This window comes from Drosophila subpulchrella, chromosome 2L, assembly GCF_014743375.2.
Source record: "Drosophila subpulchrella strain 33 F10 #4 breed RU33 chromosome 2L, RU_Dsub_v1.1 Primary Assembly, whole genome shotgun sequence".
In the NCBI taxonomy this organism is placed as follows: Eukaryota; Metazoa; Arthropoda; class Insecta; order Diptera; family Drosophilidae; genus Drosophila; species Drosophila subpulchrella.
Genome location: NC_050610.1, coordinates 12,482,983 through 12,502,408, shown reverse-complemented (window position 1 = coordinate 12,502,408; position 19,426 = coordinate 12,482,983). Strand labels below are relative to the sequence as shown.

Here is a 19,426-nt window from a genome sequence, read left to right as displayed (position 1 = left end):
CGTCATCGATGCAATCGAAAATAATCGACAGTAGTTGGGGTTTTTTCATGTTTGCTTTTGAATTTCTTATTTAGGATTTACTTTGCATGTGAGTGGCAATTGGGCTTTGATTGATTTCCAAATTACAGGCGGCGCCCCATTTTATTTAACTTTTCTTGTGTGTTTTTGCCATAAATCTCGCATAAATCGATTTAATCTGCCCCTTCAGCCACGCCCACCTGCTGGTGGGCCACCATCAATTAATTATACTTTTTCAATGTCAAAATGTCGCTGCAAAGAAGGTGCGTCGGCTGCTTAACCCTTTTTTATTTTTACTTAGCTGACTGCATAAATCTTGGGGCGCCTGCAAAATGGGACCTGTGAGTTGGGTCTCTGATCCTGCGGCTTAGGGTTTTTTCTAATTGCAGGTTTGCCGGCATGTGAAGGTCACTGACAGCATTAAGTGCACTGGGAGAAACTGAGCTAACCTAGGGAATTCTGATAAATTGTTTAAAAGTTTAATTTTATAAAAATAATGAGAATGTATATCAGTTTTAGTACACAGAGAGAAGTATGCAAGAACATTGTTCTTGAATTGAGAACATTGTTCTTGAATTGAGAACATTCGTTCTTAAAAACCGTGTAAGTACATTTTGGTATCAATATAAGAACGAAATGGTGAGAAGAGAAAAGTTAAATTGAGTTTATTTAACAACTTTTTGATAAGTGTACACTAAGGACTGAACTAATAGTACTTAAATACCGCCAACTTAACTTAATTCGAGCAAAATAAAAACTTTTTGAACTTATAAATGTCGTTCTATTTTCAACTCAGATGAGAACGTCAGAATTTTCTCTGTGTATGATGAACTATTTTTTTGGGGATAATATATTTTCAATTTTATAAAAAATGTTTTGGCATGCTTTTCGTTCAGTGTAAGCATACATGTATAATTTCGCGCCTGGCAGACAATGCCGCCGGCCTGTCTCCAACAACAAGCTGTGGGGCAGGAGGCGGAAGGCGGGGGGCGGGGCTGGGGCTGGGCCGAGCCAAACTCACTTATTCACCTGCCCGCATGCCACCAAACCAAACTGCAGCATCAGCAACCAGTTCGCATGAAAATGCATAATCAATCACCAGCGACAACAGAAACCAGAAAAAGTGGAGAATTCGAAGCAGAAGATTGAATGCTCTTGATTACAGGGGGATAGGTATTTATTGATACATATTTAGAAACAAATTAATTTTTAAGTTAGGATAAATGTTTTTTTATTAGCTGCTGCATCGTTTGCAAACAGCCTAAGGACTTCCTTTTAATGTTTTGATTATTATGGATTTTTTTCTTTATTTAGTATGAGGAGAATTACAAAATTTTGCAACAGGATCAGCCATATAACCAGCTTGGCTACGTCGAGTATGAGCGTATATCCATCTGCATCCAGATTCTTCAGTTATCTTTGATTTCTCCCTTTCCTTCACCGTTTGAAGCCCACACGAGACGTTCTTCGTAGAATCGGATGACCAACTGGGGACACCGATTGTGGGCCACCTTTGCCGGCACCTCATCTACAAAGTCGCTGCCCTTCCATAACATCAGATACATCAGCTCCCCGGACGAGTCGGTGGCCCCCACTATTCTAAGTGGCTCCAGTCCACGCTCGAAACCTTTTGGGCTCTCCGGGTTCTTCTCCAGGTAGCACTTGTACTGGTCACGAACGGATTTTGAAATCGAACGTTTAATGTAAGGCTTCTCCATTATTTTCTTACGGCCCATTTTAAATGAATGAATGAATTCGAGTTGTAAATGATTTTCCTTTTCTTGTAACCCTTGACTCTCGGACAATTGGCTAGCAATTTAATAATTTTATTTAATACGTGTTTGACATGACTTCAGTGTGTACACCTTTCTAAAGTTTCGATAGCAGTGTTGTAAAAATGCTGAAGCTTAAAAGGCGAATGACGGCTAAATTTTGAATTTCGTCAATTTATAAAAAATAATATAATAAATAAAACAACAAATTAAATAATAATAAACTTAGTAATAATAAAATAATAAGAAATGTATTAATGTCATAGACAAGTTTAATATTTATGATTTAACTAGCATCTATTGCTGTTTTTAAATAACATTAAAATTAAAATGATTATAAAATGAAATTCTATTTCATTCAATTAAACAAATGTTTAGTATAGTATCTAATATTTTTTACCATGTCCGATATATTTGAAAATGAAATTATACAGTATAAAATCAAACGAGACATTTTGAATTTAATTGCATTTTTAATTTCTTATCAGTTCATAATTTGGCATATTTTCTACCATACAGATAGGGTATTGTGCATTCCAACGCCCATTGAGCGTATCATTGGTGCATCTTCATCTGACATTTCGCACGACTCGAATGTCAAGGTGCGATTGCTCGCGATATTACTTGCGATATTGGCCTGACTTCCCCGACTCTACTTTACCAGCTCTACCGACTCCATGCGACGCAACTCCACTTGTTAACAATTCGTGTAAGGTTGCCGCTCATTAAAAACTCATAAATCAGGGCGGCAGGGAGGTGGGTTTTCGGTGGCAGAAGTAATTGCCGTTGCTGGCCCAGTGTCAAAATAAAGGAAAACAAAGGAACTCGAACACGCTGGCGGAAATGATCGGCCACCAGGTGATGGTGGGGCATACAGAAAATACAGCTAGTAGTTTCCGCATATCGAAAGTCTTAAAGTCTCGGATTGGTATTTGATTAATGATAAATATGCCCGGTGCATCCGCCGCTATGACATTTATCCAGCGCCGCCTGAGAACCCGCTACAGAACAGAGTCCACAGAATAGACACTACAGAAAACAGAATCAAAAGTCGGTGGCCAAACGCCGAGGTCTCCAGTTAAAGCCATTAAACCCCGCTGGAGCTGCTTGGGCGCACAATTTAAAGCAGAAACTAACGCAGTTAGACAACAAACCACTTTCAAGAGCTGGCTGGCAAACAGGGAAAACGGCTTTCAACTCGTTTCGCTGGCCGCTCTGTTGCAGTTGCATACACGGCGAGAAAAAGTATACTAAAAATTATGAAAACCAAACATCTCATGTATTTGTTTTTTCTCTAAATTTCGTTTAGTGTCTCAATATTCAAAAATTTAAGAATTAATAAAAAAGTTTCTTACATTTCTTTTAAATTTATTTCTTAAAAACCATTTTATAAGAGTACAGTATGTAAAACATTTTTAGTGAAAACATTTATTATTTTTATATATGAAAAACAACGTTTTTCGTTTCTAACCAAACTTAAGAAATACCAATTTTTGTAAAATTTTTAAAATAAGAAATAAACATTTTACAATATATTGTGCAAACAAAAATATTGTTTAGAGTTCGAAGTATAATATTTTTTCAAAAACCTATTGGAACTCAATGTGGTCTGTCCTATCGCCTTTTATTATATTTCCAAGTGGTTTTCTTTTTTCTTTGCTGATCCATTTATTTTATAAGTAAAGACACAACAGATGGGCTAAAGTAATATTTTATTCCCTTAAAACCCACTTTTTTCTTTCGGTGTACTGCCGTTAAGGCTGCTGCTGCCGTGGGTGCAGCCGTTGCATGTTGCATGCTGCCAGTACGTTCAACTTTTGCAGTTAACAGTTAGATTTTGAAATAGCCAACAGCACTGGCTTCGGCATCGGTATCGGCCACATTGGCTCTCTGGGATTCCAGTTTTCTGGCCCCGGCCTGAGAACCCGGCGATCAAGATGCGCAACTCCACGACGGAAGGAAATTGCAGTCCGAGTTGCAACTTCGATCGCTGCATTGCGCACATCAAATAAATACTGGTACTTGGCAATTTTTGTGTTAAAACAAAATTAAAGCAATGCCAGCGCTGCCGCGGCGGTGTAACATTAACCCAAATACATAATTCCCGGGACAAGGATCGGCGCATTAATCATTGGCAAGGGGGACAGCTCTTGGGAAGCGGCAGCATATTTGGGTTTATGGGTGAGGTGAGCCCCGGTATCCTAAGCAGGAAATCATTAGAGCGAGGTCCCTGGAATCCGCAGGGGTTTCGGTATATCTTTCTTGGGAATTTTTTAGTAGAGCTTGCCTTTGCCTGAAGGTCGGCTTCTAAGATTTCAGCCGAAGATCATCGCATCACAGGGCAACAAAAACTATAAACTGAGTTCCACACATTTATGAAATGTCCTTCAAAGTATTGGAGCTCTTTTTGGTGCCTTTGATTTATTGCAAATATAATAATATTATTTCATATTAAACATATTTGCATTATTTTAAGGTTGGGTCTCAAGATAGCTCTTTATAGTTAAATACCTACAAAAAGAGTGTGTAAAACTCTTTGTCGCTTGGGATTTCCTAGAACTATGTTAAAAGGTAAATGTACTTTTACAAGATTTCGCATGGTGTTGTGAGATGTAAAAAAGAAAATATTATTTAAAGACCCGCCTCATGGTATCCCCTTGTTTCCCAGTTCTTAAACCTTTCAATACAATTCTATATTGATATATATGCGACCAGGCGAGTGAGACATTACAAGAGATATACGAGAACAATGAATATATCTTGTCAGCAGGGAAGCGGCTCGATCGGATTGACTTTAGCTGACTGTTGACAAGTTTCTGATAAGATTAATATGCCGCACGAGCTTAAAGGTTAAGCATGCAAATCAGGCGGTGGCAGTTTCCAGTGGGAATGCGAATCATTGACCGCTCAGAAGGACATGCAATCCAAAGGAAAGGAAAAGGAATTCAGGAGGAGCTGGAGCAGCAGGAGGCTGGATGGATGTTGGATAGCCAGAGGTACGAGCTACTAAATCTCTTTATTGCCCAGTGCCAACACAATGGGGGAACTGAACTGGAGACGCCGACTTATTTGTAGTAGCTACAGCCACTACGCACCGTACTATGCCTGATGTATTGTTTTTTAACATTTTTCTCCCTTTTATTTTATTTTTTTTTGTGTTCAGCCCCCTTGTTTATGGTGTGCTGCCTGGCTGTTTTGTTTATGCACATGCAACCAATGAGATCAAGTCGATACGCTTCGATTTGTTAAGAGATGGCACCTAAACGGAGGGCAAGTCGCTGGTCACTGGTGTCGCATTGACATAATTGAGACATTATCGATGGCCTCATTGGCGGACTCTATTTGCTGCCGTGGCAAAGAAATGACCATCGATGATCGGCTGGAAATGTCAAGGTTACATTGCCGACCTTTTGCCAGGCACGAAACAATTTAAATGCAATTTTTGCTTAAATAAGAAATAAAATCGCCAGGCAAGGCAGAACAAAACGAAGAAAAGTACAAATATTTGCTAATTTATCCTGTACGTGTCCTCCAACTAAGTGCACAGGTTTTGGGCCCTAAGCCGGCACGTTGCCGTTGCCGTTGCCGTTGACCCTCCTCCTCATCCGGATACCCAACCTCATCCTCATCCTCATCCACATCCACATCCCAAGTCCTCTGGTTGTCTTCTGGCTCTTTGGGCCGTGTTGATTGTTTGCGTTGGACGCTGGCTGTTAAAATGACTTTGATCTTCTGATATTTCTTGGCCCTGGGTCTGGTCTCTTGGAGTCCAGAGAACTAGGCAACCAGGGAACCAGAGAGTCCACAGCCCAGCGGACATGCCAAAAAGACCAGTCCCCCATACCATCCCCATCCCGATGCCCATCCCCCAAAGACGACGACGCACGGCGGGCGTATTTAACTTGACTTTGACTGGCTTCTAGGCCCTTTTCTGGTCTCTGCGGGCAACTTGTTAAAAAGAATGTCGACTCCGGGCGACGCATGTTTTTTTTCCCCATTTTTTTATTTTGTACATCCCAGTCTGGGAATCCTCTTTCGGCGGTCTCTGAAATTTCGCTTTCATTGCCAACCATCCGGCCATGACGCTGTTCTTTTCGTTTTCCCCACCCATATTTAACCCAGAAATTAGCCGCTAACCCACCGATCTGGTGGCAAACCCTCTTTAATGCACCTTCAATGGGTTAACTAAAGATCTCTCGAAGAAGAGGATCGATCGAAGGGGTTGGTAGAGGTGTTAATTAGGCTTTTTATAGTCTACGAATATCTGTCTCTCTCTCTGTGGGCCACAACATTATTGGCAAAGCAATCTTCGGAGGGGCCTCCGCTAAACATAAATGTCAATATTTATTTACGCCGCTGCGGTCGCAATTTATTTCCAGTTTTTAATTGAAAAGGCTGGCCTCCGACTGGGATTCTGGATTGCGGCCACAATTTGCGGCACAATGTGTCTAAGCTGAGAATCGTTAATGTCCAACTCCGCCGTAAATTGTGGCCCACACTGAGGCGATTATTGGTTTAAAAATATGCCAAGGACATGGCCTTCCTTTGTATCGAAGGAGAAGTCTTCAAACTGGTTTTTCTATTAACGCAACACAGAGTCAATATTTTGGCTTCTGAAATTATGGCCAATTTATACCACTTATTTCAAACTTCTCTTTCAAGGAGTTTATGTATTTTAGGTTCGCTATGGATTTTAAATATATTTTTAATATTTTAAAAGATGCTGGTCTAATAAATATTATTTTAATCACTGTTTTTAATCGGATATACCAATAGGTATACCCTAAAAAATAATCAATTTGGATTTGAATTAATCCTCCTTGCGAATCATATAGCTTATCCAACCCAACGGGTTACCAAGAAGTATTTTCATAATAGTAAATTACACAAAATAATCAGACTTGTACTGCACATATTGCAATGCCATTAAACAAATTGAATAAATGGCAGCCATAAAAATAGAGATAATCTGTAATTTATTCCAATTTCCAATTACTCTTGCAGGGGTGAACAATGCAATGCCTGCACTGATTCCTAACTGACACACTTTCTTGGAGTGTAGAGACCACGGCCCACATGTGCCCGTTTTTGTGGGTTTTTCTCGGTTTTTTTTCTCGATTTTTGTGTGTTCTTGTGGCATGCAGACCTGACCTCCAATCGACAGAGCCTGTGGCGCCTTCGATGGCTTTCCAAACTGCACAATTTTCGCCTACGCCGGGTGAAAGAGTCTGGTTGAAATGGCGAAGGAGGAGGAGTTGGGCTGGCCAACCCATAAATGGACACACACGAACTGGGGAGTACAGTCGTCTACAGTTTACAGTCTACAGTCTACAGTCCAAACCCCATGTGGCCATAAATGGAGCTGGCCATTAGAAAGGTAAATTGCAGTCGATTTAATTCAATGCAGTTGGGCCAAGTCTCTAACTCTAATTACAAGTGGTAGAGGTGACCTTTTGGACGCTCCGATGATTTGACTAACTGCTTGGGACACCCTTTTCTTCTAATTTTGTGGAGGGCGAGGTTACGTAATGATGATTAAGACCCGTGTCTGGGTTCCGCTGCAAAAACAATCAATCACAAAAGGGCAGCTTCTAACGGAAATAACCAGATATTTGGTTATTCAAGAACCCAAACAAAGCCATCGTATAGCCGGTTTCCATGTTATATTATATATTTTTTGGCGTCTCCACTCCAAGTTCGGTTTCTTACAATTCTAATTTATATGAGTTTTACGTAGCTATCCGGCGGAAGTAAACCTTGGCCGGTGGTGTTGCCTTCTTGCCACTTCTTCTTGGCCATGTTTATTTGTGTTGTAAATTGCGAATGCGCCCCAAAGCAACAACAAAAGGGGGAAAACATAACGCGCAGTCGCGCACTTCAATAAACAACTGGAGAAACACCACAACAGCCACAACAACTATATATACTTGGGCATTAGTTGCCGCTGGCATTGCGTACGTGCCCGGACCCGGCGTCGCCATCTCTATGCACTGGGAAAAATATATAGCTGACGGGAAAAACCCAAATGAACTTTATATAGAGAAGCGAATCGGATGTACTTTCAAGAACTTAATAAGTAAGACTAGTACAAGTCTTTTTAAAGCCGCAAATGTTATCTCAATGTCACAGAAATCTCTAAGACTTTATAAAAAGTTAATTTCGATCTTAAGAATTTAGTAATCCTGCTACACTATTTGATTTCCTGAAGCATAAACGTAAGAAATGTTTGTTTCCTTCAGTGTTATAATGATATACTATACATATATGATATACTATATAACATAATCATATTCATATGTATATAGAAAAGTAAAAAAAGTAAAAAATCTTTAAAACTACAAAAAATCATACTTCTAAATGTACCTATCAATTTTCAGAGGTTTTTAAAATGTAATGTCGGGAAATAGTTTCAAAACCACCTAAATATTATTTCAGACCGGGAAACTTTTGTATCTTAATTCCTTTGAGATTTCCTTCTCAAAAGCTCTTCCAAATTTCTCTCTGTGCAGCCATCACCATCGAATGTGGATGGTTTCTTTGGGTTTACCACTGACAAAGACGACAACCACGCATCGTAAAAAGAGTTTTATGCAATTGCCGCTTTGGTTTTGGCCCGATGTGTGTTGTTGTGCGTTGGCCTATTGTATAATAGCCCCATGTGTGTGCGTGTGCGGTATGTGCTCTGCATAATTTTATGATTCGCCCGCCAGTTCCTGCAACGCGGGCCAACTCGAAAAGCCATGTCCATGGGCGATTTCCACTGGATGGCTCTTCTTATTTCGTTTCTTTTTTTTTTTTTTTTGTCAGGGAAACGCGTGGGCGATGGATATGTGCATGTGCATGTGGATTTGATGCATTGATTGAATTTAACGCAGCACAATTTGGCCCCGGGCCAACGCTGCTCTTGACCAGAAGGGCCAAAGACGGGCCACAATGGCCCAGCGTGAGTCAGGCGGAGATGGGCGACTATGTGACTGGAATCGCAATCGGAATGCCGCGACGGATGAGCCAAGAAATGCTGGTGGATGGTCGATGGTAATTGTAAATGGCCGGACAGGTCGGTAGCTGCCATTCAGTGTTGCCAATTTAGCCAAATTTGGCATGTGACTAGGCTTTTTTTCTCTGAAGAGCGCTTCGTAACTGCTATTTGGATGGATTTTATTCCGCTGAAAATGGTCGAAAATGCTTATAACAAAGTGGGACGAGAACAAGCATGGTTTCGTTGGAAAAAAAATTAGGCAACCGTGTCATCTACAAATCATGAGCTCCAGATTGGAGAAGAAACACGTGAAAAGACATTCTTATTTTTTAAATTCTGATAGAAATATTTAATTTAATTTATTTTTACTATGAGAAAATCCTTTTTAATAAAATATATATTATAAAACCATATAAATATTCATCAAACCACAACTCCGGTTTTCTTATCCCATGATATATATTCCATCCCCGCCCAGGTAAAAGCAACTTTGTATGGCAATCGCAGCTTTCTTGACGCCCTATCCCCACCTCATCTTGATTTATTTAGTTGTCCCTAATTTATGACTCCACTTCAAAGCGATATTTGCAACTAATCCTGGTCGCAGCATTCCTGTTTAAATTATCGCCGCTTGTACTTCTGATCCAGTGGCTAGTTACATGGAGGACCTTGAGGCATCCCAGGCATACAGAGCGATTTAAATATACGAAAATAACTAACTAAATCTAGACATAAAAAGCGACAACAGCGCTGCGAACAAGAAGTCTTGTAAAAATGCAAATCAATAAGCAAAAGGTCCAGTTTGTGCTTGCCTGCAATAAAATAAATGTAAGGAGGCAGCCATAAAAACCAAAAAAAAAAAAAAACAAAAAACATCTACAAGGAGCAGCTTTTTTGTCTTTTGTCGCATCTGTTCAGCAGATGCAGCAGCGGTTGCAATTTGGTTTAGTACCTAGGTGTTAATTATCGCTAAAACTCAATGGCGGACAATCGGCGAAATCTGCACAGGGGCATCGTATCTGCATCTGCCCCTGGAGAATACTTAGGATGGGTATTGGGATGGACGATGGGTATGGGGATGCAGGTTGCACATGGACAGCTGTACAAGTGGCCACGATAATTAATATGAAAATATGTGAGGATGGCGCAGGACAACTCCGCAAATGTTTGCTATTTTTAGCAGCCAGTTTTTAATGAGCCCTGTCCAAAGTCGTGCCAATGCTGCTGGGGAAGCATCCGCCAATGGGCCACCCGGGTGTCCTAATTATGCGCTCATTTCTCTCCGCATTTATGAATTATTAAAATAGGCAAAATGACGCCGGTCTCTCGGTTTCTCGGGCATTAATTGCTTTATAATAGAGATGGCGAGATGGCGGAGATCATGCCTCAAAAAAAAAAAAGAGACCTGTATTTCCGTTGTTGTGTTTTGAGACCTTTTTTTACATTGCCATACTCATATTTCTATAATTTATTGTAATGCACTTGGGGCGTGTTTCATTTCTCGCTTTAAAATGGCATAAATTTTTAAGCCATGCCTCTCTGGATCTCGGGGTCTGCGGCTATTTAACAATTTATTGTCTGTATACATATAACCGCATTTATACTATATATATTTTTTTCCTTTTCTTATTTTTTTTTGTATTTTTTCTGTAGTTGCATTTTGTCTGAATCTGAAGTCGACAGCGGCCACGACCACCTTGATGTTCATGTCCCGAACCGACAACAACGACGATGACTCCAACGACTGGGGGCCAATTTACTTTAGTTTTCATTCATGTACGTCGGAATCGGCGAGGAAAATAAGAGAAAAAGATCGGTGGAAAAAACTGTAAGCTGCGTTCATTACACGTTGTTATTTGTTGTCTGCGGTACATTATTGCTCTTGTTCGCTGTTTTGCTCACCAATTAGCTGCAGTCGGCCAAACGAAAGACTCCGGCCACGAACTTGACTCCTCTTGCTGTTCTGTAAGATGTTCTTTTCAGAGAGAAAGATAGAGAGTGGGGAAGATCACCGCCCTGGGCTTTTGTCACGTACTTTCCACGGTCCTAATCCCCATCTATTGCCTGGAACTGGGAACCTGGTACTCCAAGTCAAAGAGTCAAAGAACTACCTCGCTTTTCTTGCTGACGCACCATCAACATCATCCTCAAGACGATTATGACCGGCAAGAGGGGCGCACATCAATCAAATGCCTCATTGTACACGGTCATTTTCTTCCTTTTATTTTTTTTACCAAGTTTTTACCAAGGGCCGCCACTTGAACTTGACATTTGGTGTAAGTGACCATTAAGGAAGTGCCTTGGGAAGAACAACTTGGAGCCAAGCCTGTGGCAATTAGCCGGGAATATCAATCAACGCACCATTTGAGTGTGAAAACAGCTCAGCTTTTAATTACAAAAGCTCTTTGTGTGTGGGACTCAGAAGTCAAGGCGGTTGAAGGCCTCCCATGTCCCCGCCCACGGCCATTTTGGAGAAGAAAAAAAAAATATAACGCCTCTGCGCGATGTTTGTTGCCAACTCGCATTCGTTAGAACCGCATGCAAACCGGGCCTGTCTTGGCCCGGATCATGGCTCATGGGTAATAAGCCAATTGGCGTTGGCCAGGCCACACTACATTTTAATCAAGCCAACTGAGTTGTAAAGCCCACGCACCATCAAAGCCAAATATGTTCCCTGTCGGTGCGAGACTCGACTCACACCAGATCCAAAGTGTCGCCAGTTGTCGACCTTCGCGGCATGTTGAGTCACACTCTGGCTTATACTTTTGGCCATAACCGACAGCTCTGTGGATGGCAAATTGATGGTGAAATTGTGGAGAAAAGCTGGGTGTGCTGAGATATCCGGGATGCAAAGAGCAATTAGTGGAAAAACTTTATAAAGGTTGGGCCTGAACAATAAGCTTTAAAGCTAAATGTTGGATGCAATCCCTACAAAAATTGTAATTAATAAGAAGAAAAGTGCCACATTTTTTAAGGTACGTTTTTTAAGAACTTTTAATATTTTAGAACCCGCAAGAAAATACAAATGTCAGAATTATCGGACATTCACAAATAAATTTACACGTATAATGTTTACCATATAAATATGTTAAATAGATATTGAAAAATGTAACAAAATCAGTTAACAGAAAAACATTTTTTAAAAGAACTAATAATATTTTTTTAAATTATAAACTATAGATATACACAGAAAAAAGGTTTAAGGACTAACTTTATATTGCAAAATGTAGCATAGAGATTGAATATTGCATATTTCATTTTTTCTTCCTTTAAAAATACATATTAAAATGGATCTTATAGGGAATTTTATGAAAATGTGTATAATTCAGTATTTTTTATTAAAAGTGTAGAATGTTCTAGGATACCCAATAGGCCAGTAAATCGGGTTAGATGGGTGATTCTTCCTGAACTTCTCGTTCGTCACCTTGGCGCGATAAAATTGTCCACACTTGGTTAATGCTTCCTCTGCACACCGACAATCATCCAGCCTCCTCGTTCCGGAGACGAATCAAATACCGATAGATCCGCCCCTTTTAGCGGACGAGAACCGACTGTCAAGCCAAATTAGCAGTGGCAACTACTGTTGACCATATCATATCATTTGCCAGGCAACACCGTATATATATACACAAGATATAGCGACTCGGGGGAACCCTCGCCAATTCGATTAGGCCACGCAAATGTAATTTAATAATTGCGGTTGCCCATGTTGATTAGCATGTGCGGTTTGTGCAATTTACTGCCGGTGGCGATCCACAGGATATGAGCTGGCACTATGACAATGACAGGATGCATCAATGTGCGGCACAGAGTCACCTCCATAGCTTCCACCACATTTACTTTTTTCATCTGGGGGCGACAGGGAAATGTTTATGGCCTTGTGCTCGCCTGCGGTGGCAACTTCAAATGCGGAGGTAATTGAATTTTAAATTGTTGCTCTCCTTGCTCCTGCTGCCTCCTGTTACCAGATTAATTTAAATGAAGTTATTAGCCAGCCCGATAGCCCAGCTGTCACTGGGCGAAAACTTAAAAGACATGCAAAAAAAACAAAAGACTAGTGACTACAGACTAGCTCCCACTCCTGGCGACTTAAAGTGCCCTGATATGGCTATATATACGTTTATATAGGAGTAGTTACCGGCCTGCAACGGGTTTTCCGTTTTAACTGCTCTTGCGGGCTGCATTTGAAAGTTAAATTACGGTAGCGATATCGGAGCAGACATTCCGTTAATTGGCCGCACAACTTGAGATCGAACCGATGCCTTTGTTATTTGCATCCAGGCGTTCTGAATACTCTATTTGGCGTCTGTGGAGTTGGCTAATGAGTAAAGGAATATGTTGGAAATCTGAGAAGTCCAGCGGGTTGGTTTAAATTTGAGACTTTCTAAAGTCTCTTCAATTATATCCTACCATTTTTGGCCTGGCTGATGAGGTAACACTCGTTTTTAATGGCCCAATAAAATTGTATCATCATTTAACTAGAGAAATGCTGGTGGGTGGTATCATAAAGTATTTGAGTGGTACCAAATGAAAGGAAGTATCAGCTACTTAGAGCATCGTATTTCATAAAGATAATGTCTTAATAATGATTTATTTGAATTTTAGTTACTTAATTTTATTTATCTTCATAAAGTACTTGAGTGTTGAGAGATATGAGGAAGTATCAGCTCCTTAGATCGACTTTTTGGGTTTATTTCTAATTTATTTAAATCCTAGTAATTTTATTTTACTAAACCAGATTTTGTATCTGTTCAAACATTTTCCTTCTGTTTTTGGTGAGTGTAACAAAACTTCGCTGCGCCCCAGCAACCTCGCCTTGTTGATGCCTGTATTTTTTTTTTGGCTAAGTCCGCTTTACAGTTGCTGCAAAAATTGTTGCAAATTGCAGTTTAAAAAGTTTCCGTGTTGGTTTTTTTTTTCGCGATTTCGTCGTCGTCGTCGGTGGCTGCAACTAATATGAGTCATAAATTTAAAGGCTTAACTCGAGGCTAAGGCAATAAGGCAACTACAACTGCAGCCGAAGCTGTGCCGTTGACAGGGATTTTTAAAATGAAATAAATAAACGGCATTACAGCTAGTTATATGCAGCGATCAGGGTCTTGAGCGGCATAAACCACGACGACAAAATACAAAAAAAAAAAATGAAAAACAACTGTGCAACAGAGTGGTGTTGGCGTGGAAGCTGAAAGTTGAACTGAATGTGAACTTAACTGGGCTGGGCCCAAGTCGTCCGGTTACTTTTGCATTTGCTGCACGAGACGAAGCCATTTTATTGATACAGATACAGCCGAAATTTGGGTCCACCAAAGGCTAAGAAAAACAAAAAAAAAACCAAAAGTCTGGTTGGGTTTTTTTGGCAACTCCACTTCGCAGCATGACATCATTTTGAGTTTCTGCGAATTGGAGTTCGAACCGCTCTTTTTCAGTTGCAGCAGCCCTGCAGCCACAAAAAAACACAAAAACTGGTCGCTGTTTTACTTTCGCTTTATTTCTCAAAAGTATTTCTTATTTCCTTTTGGGCCTTTCAGCATTTTTTTCAGACAGAGATGCTTCCATTTGGTTTTTTTTTTGGGTCATCCCAAAGAAGTACGTTCGTAAAAGGCAATGAAAACGAAACCGTGTTCTGGTGAAAGTGGGTTGCCCATCACGGAATGGAAATCGAAAACGCATAGCAAGTGCATGGCTTTCGAGATCCGTGGACCACATGGTCGGGCCTTGGCGGATCGATTGTGTCATGGCAGCGTGGGTCGATCGCCCACAAAAAACAAATAAATATAAAGCCTCCAAAGGCCGAAACTAATGATGTTAGACTGGCACAGGTTGCTCCGCTTTGGTCTCGGTTTCGTCTTCATTTGTATGCTGTGCCCACACAGTATGGCTCTTTTTGGATTCTGTAGATTTGCGGCAGTCAGAAGAGATCAATGCAGAAAGATTCGCAAGCAAGCGAGCAAATTAATTAGAATTTTGTGGCTTTGAAGCGCGGCTTCAGTCGCCGCTGGTGGCTGGGAAAAGACCTTGAGCGGCGGTTCAACAGACTGTGTGGGGTGCTGCAAACTAGTCAACGAGGCAACTGAGTCACAGTCTTTTATTGGGCTCCAAAAGAGCATCCAAGTCGCGACCAGTCTTTGAAATTTGCCCATAATAAATCTGTCTGCTGGCTGATGGCACCAAAGACGCACAGCAACATGACTTACGAATTACCCGCAAAATCTATGGAATCAATCTACAGATTTCGCCAACGAAAGTAGCTAAATCTCTTTCCCACGAGTTTCACCGGCCATTAGGCAATAATAAAACCTGGGTTTTATTTGCATTCGATAAAGGTTTCATTCGCTAACGTCAAGTTTGTGTCTGCAGTCTTTTGTTTTCGCTGTGCAAAACCAGTGACAGCTTTTAGAAATAATAGTTTGCCAATATCATTATCCACGGAAACAAGTTCGGTTCCTAAGTCTTTTGATTCGGTTGCTGAAACTTGCATTTTTAATTTAAGTCTTCAATTGGAACTACTGAAACACTGAGTTCTGTTAGCTTGATTAATGCATTTTTTAAAAATCGCAAGTAGCATCTAGCTCGTGACTTAAGTCTTTTGATTTGGCTCATGAATTTTGAGAAATGAAAAAATATCAAGCTTGTGTCTTAAGTCTTATGATTTGGCTCATGGATTTTGCAATAAAAATAATTGAAATTTCTCTTGTGCAAAAAAAAGGGAAAGATATGTCGCTTTATATCTTACACCATTTATCTTTGCAGAAGAATCGCAAAGTGAGGCATTCACTTAATTTTTTTCATCGCTGGGTCCCTTGACTCATTTAATTGCGGCAATTTCTTTCGCCCACGCAGACTGAGTCAAGCGCTTTGGCTCATAATTTATAGGCATTATTATTGTAATTTCTCCCGGCAGACAAACGCAGCAGCTCGCACGCAAAACAATAATACATAAAGTGAAAGTTTTGCACCTTTTGCCGCGCAGACAATCAAACAAGCGGCAAACGCATCAGCATAAACAGCTGAACAAAACAAAAATAGTCAGTCAGTCAGTCGGTGAGATGGTATAAGATGAGCCACGAACTGGGGAGAAAAACTCCAACTCCAACTCCAACCAAAGTACCACACAACCCACGTCGAGATGAAAGACAATGGCTTACAAATGACTGCCAGCTAGTTCAAACCGAAACTGGCTGACAAATGAGACGGCGCCGGTAGCTTCACTTGTGTTTTGCATTTGACCAAAAAAAAAGAAGATAATGTCAGAGATCTCCCATCTCTCCATCAATAAACCCACAAATTTCGCCAAATCCTCTTGCCAAATCGCATCCAAAAAAATTAAACAAGGTGTTTTTTTTCCAACCTCAGCTTTGTTTTGAAACCCTTGTGATTGCTTGAAAAACTCTTTCTTTGCGCTTTAAGTTAAAAGTGTGTCAAGCGAGTATTTGAAGGAATTATTTGTCATATTTTCTATTTGCGTTTCGGTTTCGTTATTTCCGAAATGAGATGCAGAGAAAATAAACAGCATTAGCGAAGAGGCCCTGACCATAGATTCAGTGACAAGGCGTCTTTGGACCCGTTTCCATCTGCGTATTCATCATGTTCGTCTTCCAACTCATCAAATCTCACAATGACTTTGGCCTGGGATTTTTACACTAACGAAAGTGAACGTTTCTTTGTGTCGGCGCTGTTTGTTATTATTATTTTAGTTTTTTTTTTGCCACATTTACAGTTTGTTTTTTTGAGCTTATGTCTGCACTTGGGTGGAAAAAAACGTAAATTTGTCATGTAAATTTTGTATGCCAACGGTTTTTATGCTCACTGATTTCAGGGCTATTAAAAAAAAATTTCAAGGGATTTTAATTTCTGTTTTGTGAAGAAAAATGGGGTATGCTTCGATAAATTTACATTTTGAATTAAAGCAGAATAAATAAATATTTTGAAGACATAAGTTTTCAGGTCCTCACAAGATTTAATATTTCTTAGCAGAAAGCCATTTAAGTAATGGCAAGATCTTTGTAAAAACCAGAAAATTAACTTGATTTATATATATCAATTTATTCTGGCTCTTTCTAATTTCATAAGTTATTTTTTACAAAACTTGGTTTTGCCTTTTGTGCATTAGCACTTGCCTTCTCCCCCCTGAAACTTCATTAAATTTGTATTATACTTAAAATGTTTTATATGCCACTTAAAATTTGCACTTTGTAGAAGTGGAAAAAAATGTGCTCACCATTTTATTCATCAACTTTCGGCCAAAATCAGTTCATACTGCCAACAGCTGCCAACGAAGAGCGACGCCAGCGAAAAAAGCCTTGTTTCTTACTTGGCTGCTGCCAAAGCAGCTGCCAAAAGCGATTTGCCGTCAAAAGCGCAGAAAGACACACACACACACTTGGTCTTTGCGCAAAGACGTCTTACAGACACTGGTAGATTTTTTATAAATTTTTGAAACGTATTGTTGTACTAAACAATATTTAACGCTTTTCTTTTGAACACTTTTGATTGCTTTGCGCGCGTTTGGTTTTTCGGAATTTTCACGGGGTAAAATTGCTGAAAAATGCCCGGCAACTTTCACTGCAACAATTAGACGATGGATGTTAAGATGAGCCCGCCTATTCAAATAAGGCAATGATCTCCGCTGTTAGATTATCCAAACTTCACACTTAACACACAGGGAAGAGAAGCCCACTTGGCAGAGAACCGCACCGCACGCGCGCTGAAAACGAACTGAATGTGCGGAGCTTGAGCCGCCGATCGCGAGCCCCAGTGGTTACCTGTATTGCCAAGAGTTACCTGGTCTAAAAAGCCAAGAGAGTGTGTGTGTGAGCCCGGATTTTTGTGTTAGTGCTAGTGCGACTGGCTGTTAGGCAACTTTGCTGCTGCTGCTGCTGCTGCTGCCCACACTTTGCTCGGCAAAAGTCGCCGCTCTGCTGGTCCATTTTTGGCTTGGACCGCTCGGCAATAATTTTTTTCTCTCTTTCTTACTATATTTTTTTTTATTATAACCAAGACGCCTTTGCAGAAAAAAAACCGATACAACAAAAAAAAATATGTATAGGTATAACCCATACGATTTGTGGCTTCCAAGTTGCCAGTTGTGCTTTGACTTTTGATTGACGTAATTTCTGCGCTTGATATTCACTTGAATTTCTTGTATTTCCACATTTAACTGTTTTGGTGTCGGGCACACATTACACGCCCACCACACCCCCACATACTCACACACACACTTCCCATGGGGGCGTTTCTTTTCTTAAAAAACATTTAAATATTAAATTCATTTCATACATTGTATTATCAAGAGTTTCGTGAACTTTCGCTGGCCACGGAACTGAATGGCATACCAGTATGTGGGAGTGCTGAACCGACCCTATATAGGCTATATAGTGACTCATTCGATCTGCTTGGCTTGCTTATGCTAATTAAGCAGCTTAAACTTTGGTATTTAAGAGTTTCCCTCAAAACAAAAGACTTAGGCAACGAACTCGCCCCAAACTGCTGAAAAACTTTTGGTGCCACACAGCTGACCTTGCCATATACCACCGAAATGGAGTCCTTATCGACCAGGAATCTTCATTGCAATGAAGTAATTTCCGCATGTAATGGGAAGAACGAAAAAAGGAGTTCTCTCATCTTACGGTAACCCTGTTTTTTTACTTTTTGTACCAACATTACCTTTTGGAAACGCCCTGCTTGCACATTAATTTCTACGCCCCGCAATTATTTCATCCAGCAAATGGAGTATGAAGAAACATAAACGCAAAACGTGTGCCACATACTAAGATGGGTTAAAAGCACAAAAAAGAGACGAGGTACTAAAAAAAAACAGCACAAATTAACAAGCATAATTAAAAATGCACACGTTGGGAATGGCAACGGCAAAAAAAATCTCAACAAAAAAGGATGAGATCTTTAGACCGCCAAGTCTGAAGTTTTTTTTTGCCAGGTTGCAAGTTGCGGGAGTTTTTATTTTGGAAATTACTCGAGTCGAAGCTCCAAGTGCACTAAAAACTTTATGGTAAAGTCAATGTTTGGCAAAAACGAATAACTGTCTGAACATAAAAACTTTAAAATATCATGTGAATATAGCCCCAGAAAATCATTATTGATGTATGAGCCATGGCTAGGTTGAAAACCATAAATTTGTTACATAAATTGGGATGTATTCATTAATTAAAACTTAAAACTTTGAACTCTAGAAATTGTAAAATAAATTACGGGTAGTTTATGATTCCTAAAAATAGTTTATGACCTGGGAAACAACTATTGAACTTTTCAGTTTTCCATTATCATTCATTTGTCTAAAAAACTGCATAATAAAGATAACTTTTCGTTGGTAAATAGAAATGTAAATGCAATGTGAAAACTATTTGGCTTGCCTTGAATGCTTAGTATGCTAATTACAACCATTTAAAGATGAGTTAAGAGCCTTGTCTAAACAGGCACTTGACTGAAGGGAAATTCCGAGTGCAACTCTAAAATGGGTACATATTTTTTTCCTATCTATAACCAGCCTAAACAAACTTGGCGCTGAAGTTGGGTTACCCGTTCATTCGTTCATTCGACCACTCGATGTGCATTCCTGAATTGCTAAAACAAGCAATGCCGCAACAGCTGCAACAAGTGCGGCTAATTTCATGCAGCAAAAGCAACAGGGCAGCGAAAAACC

At 40.1% G+C, this 19,426-nt stretch overlaps 2 protein-coding genes across 5 annotated transcripts in view; both read right to left on the bottom strand.

The window, feature by feature from the left end:
• LOC119546348 overlaps positions 1-17,467 on the bottom strand; it is a 119,787-nt gene extending 102,320 nt beyond the window's left edge. For all 4 annotated transcript variants that reach the window (XM_037852575.1, XM_037852567.1, XM_037852561.1 and 1 more), the window contains exon 1: positions 16,988-17,467. The gene's annotated coding sequence lies outside the window, so the exon portion shown is untranslated. The remainder of the gene's footprint in view (positions 1-16,987) is intronic.
• On the bottom strand, positions 1,344-1,829 carry LOC119546349 (chromobox protein homolog 1). The gene has a single exon (XM_037852576.1). It carries the CDS (start codon positions 1,752-1,754, stop codon positions 1,428-1,430), a length of 327 nt encoding a protein of 108 aa, XP_037708504.1. The 5' UTR covers positions 1,755-1,829; the 3' UTR covers positions 1,344-1,427.
• Positions 17,468-19,426: the final 1,959 nt, after the last annotated feature.

Bases quoted from the DNA above. Each gene is read 5' to 3' on its own strand.
- LOC119546349 (XM_037852576.1), bottom strand. From the start codon at position 1,754: ATGGGCCGTAAGAAAATAATGGAGAAGCCTTACATTAAACGTTCGATT.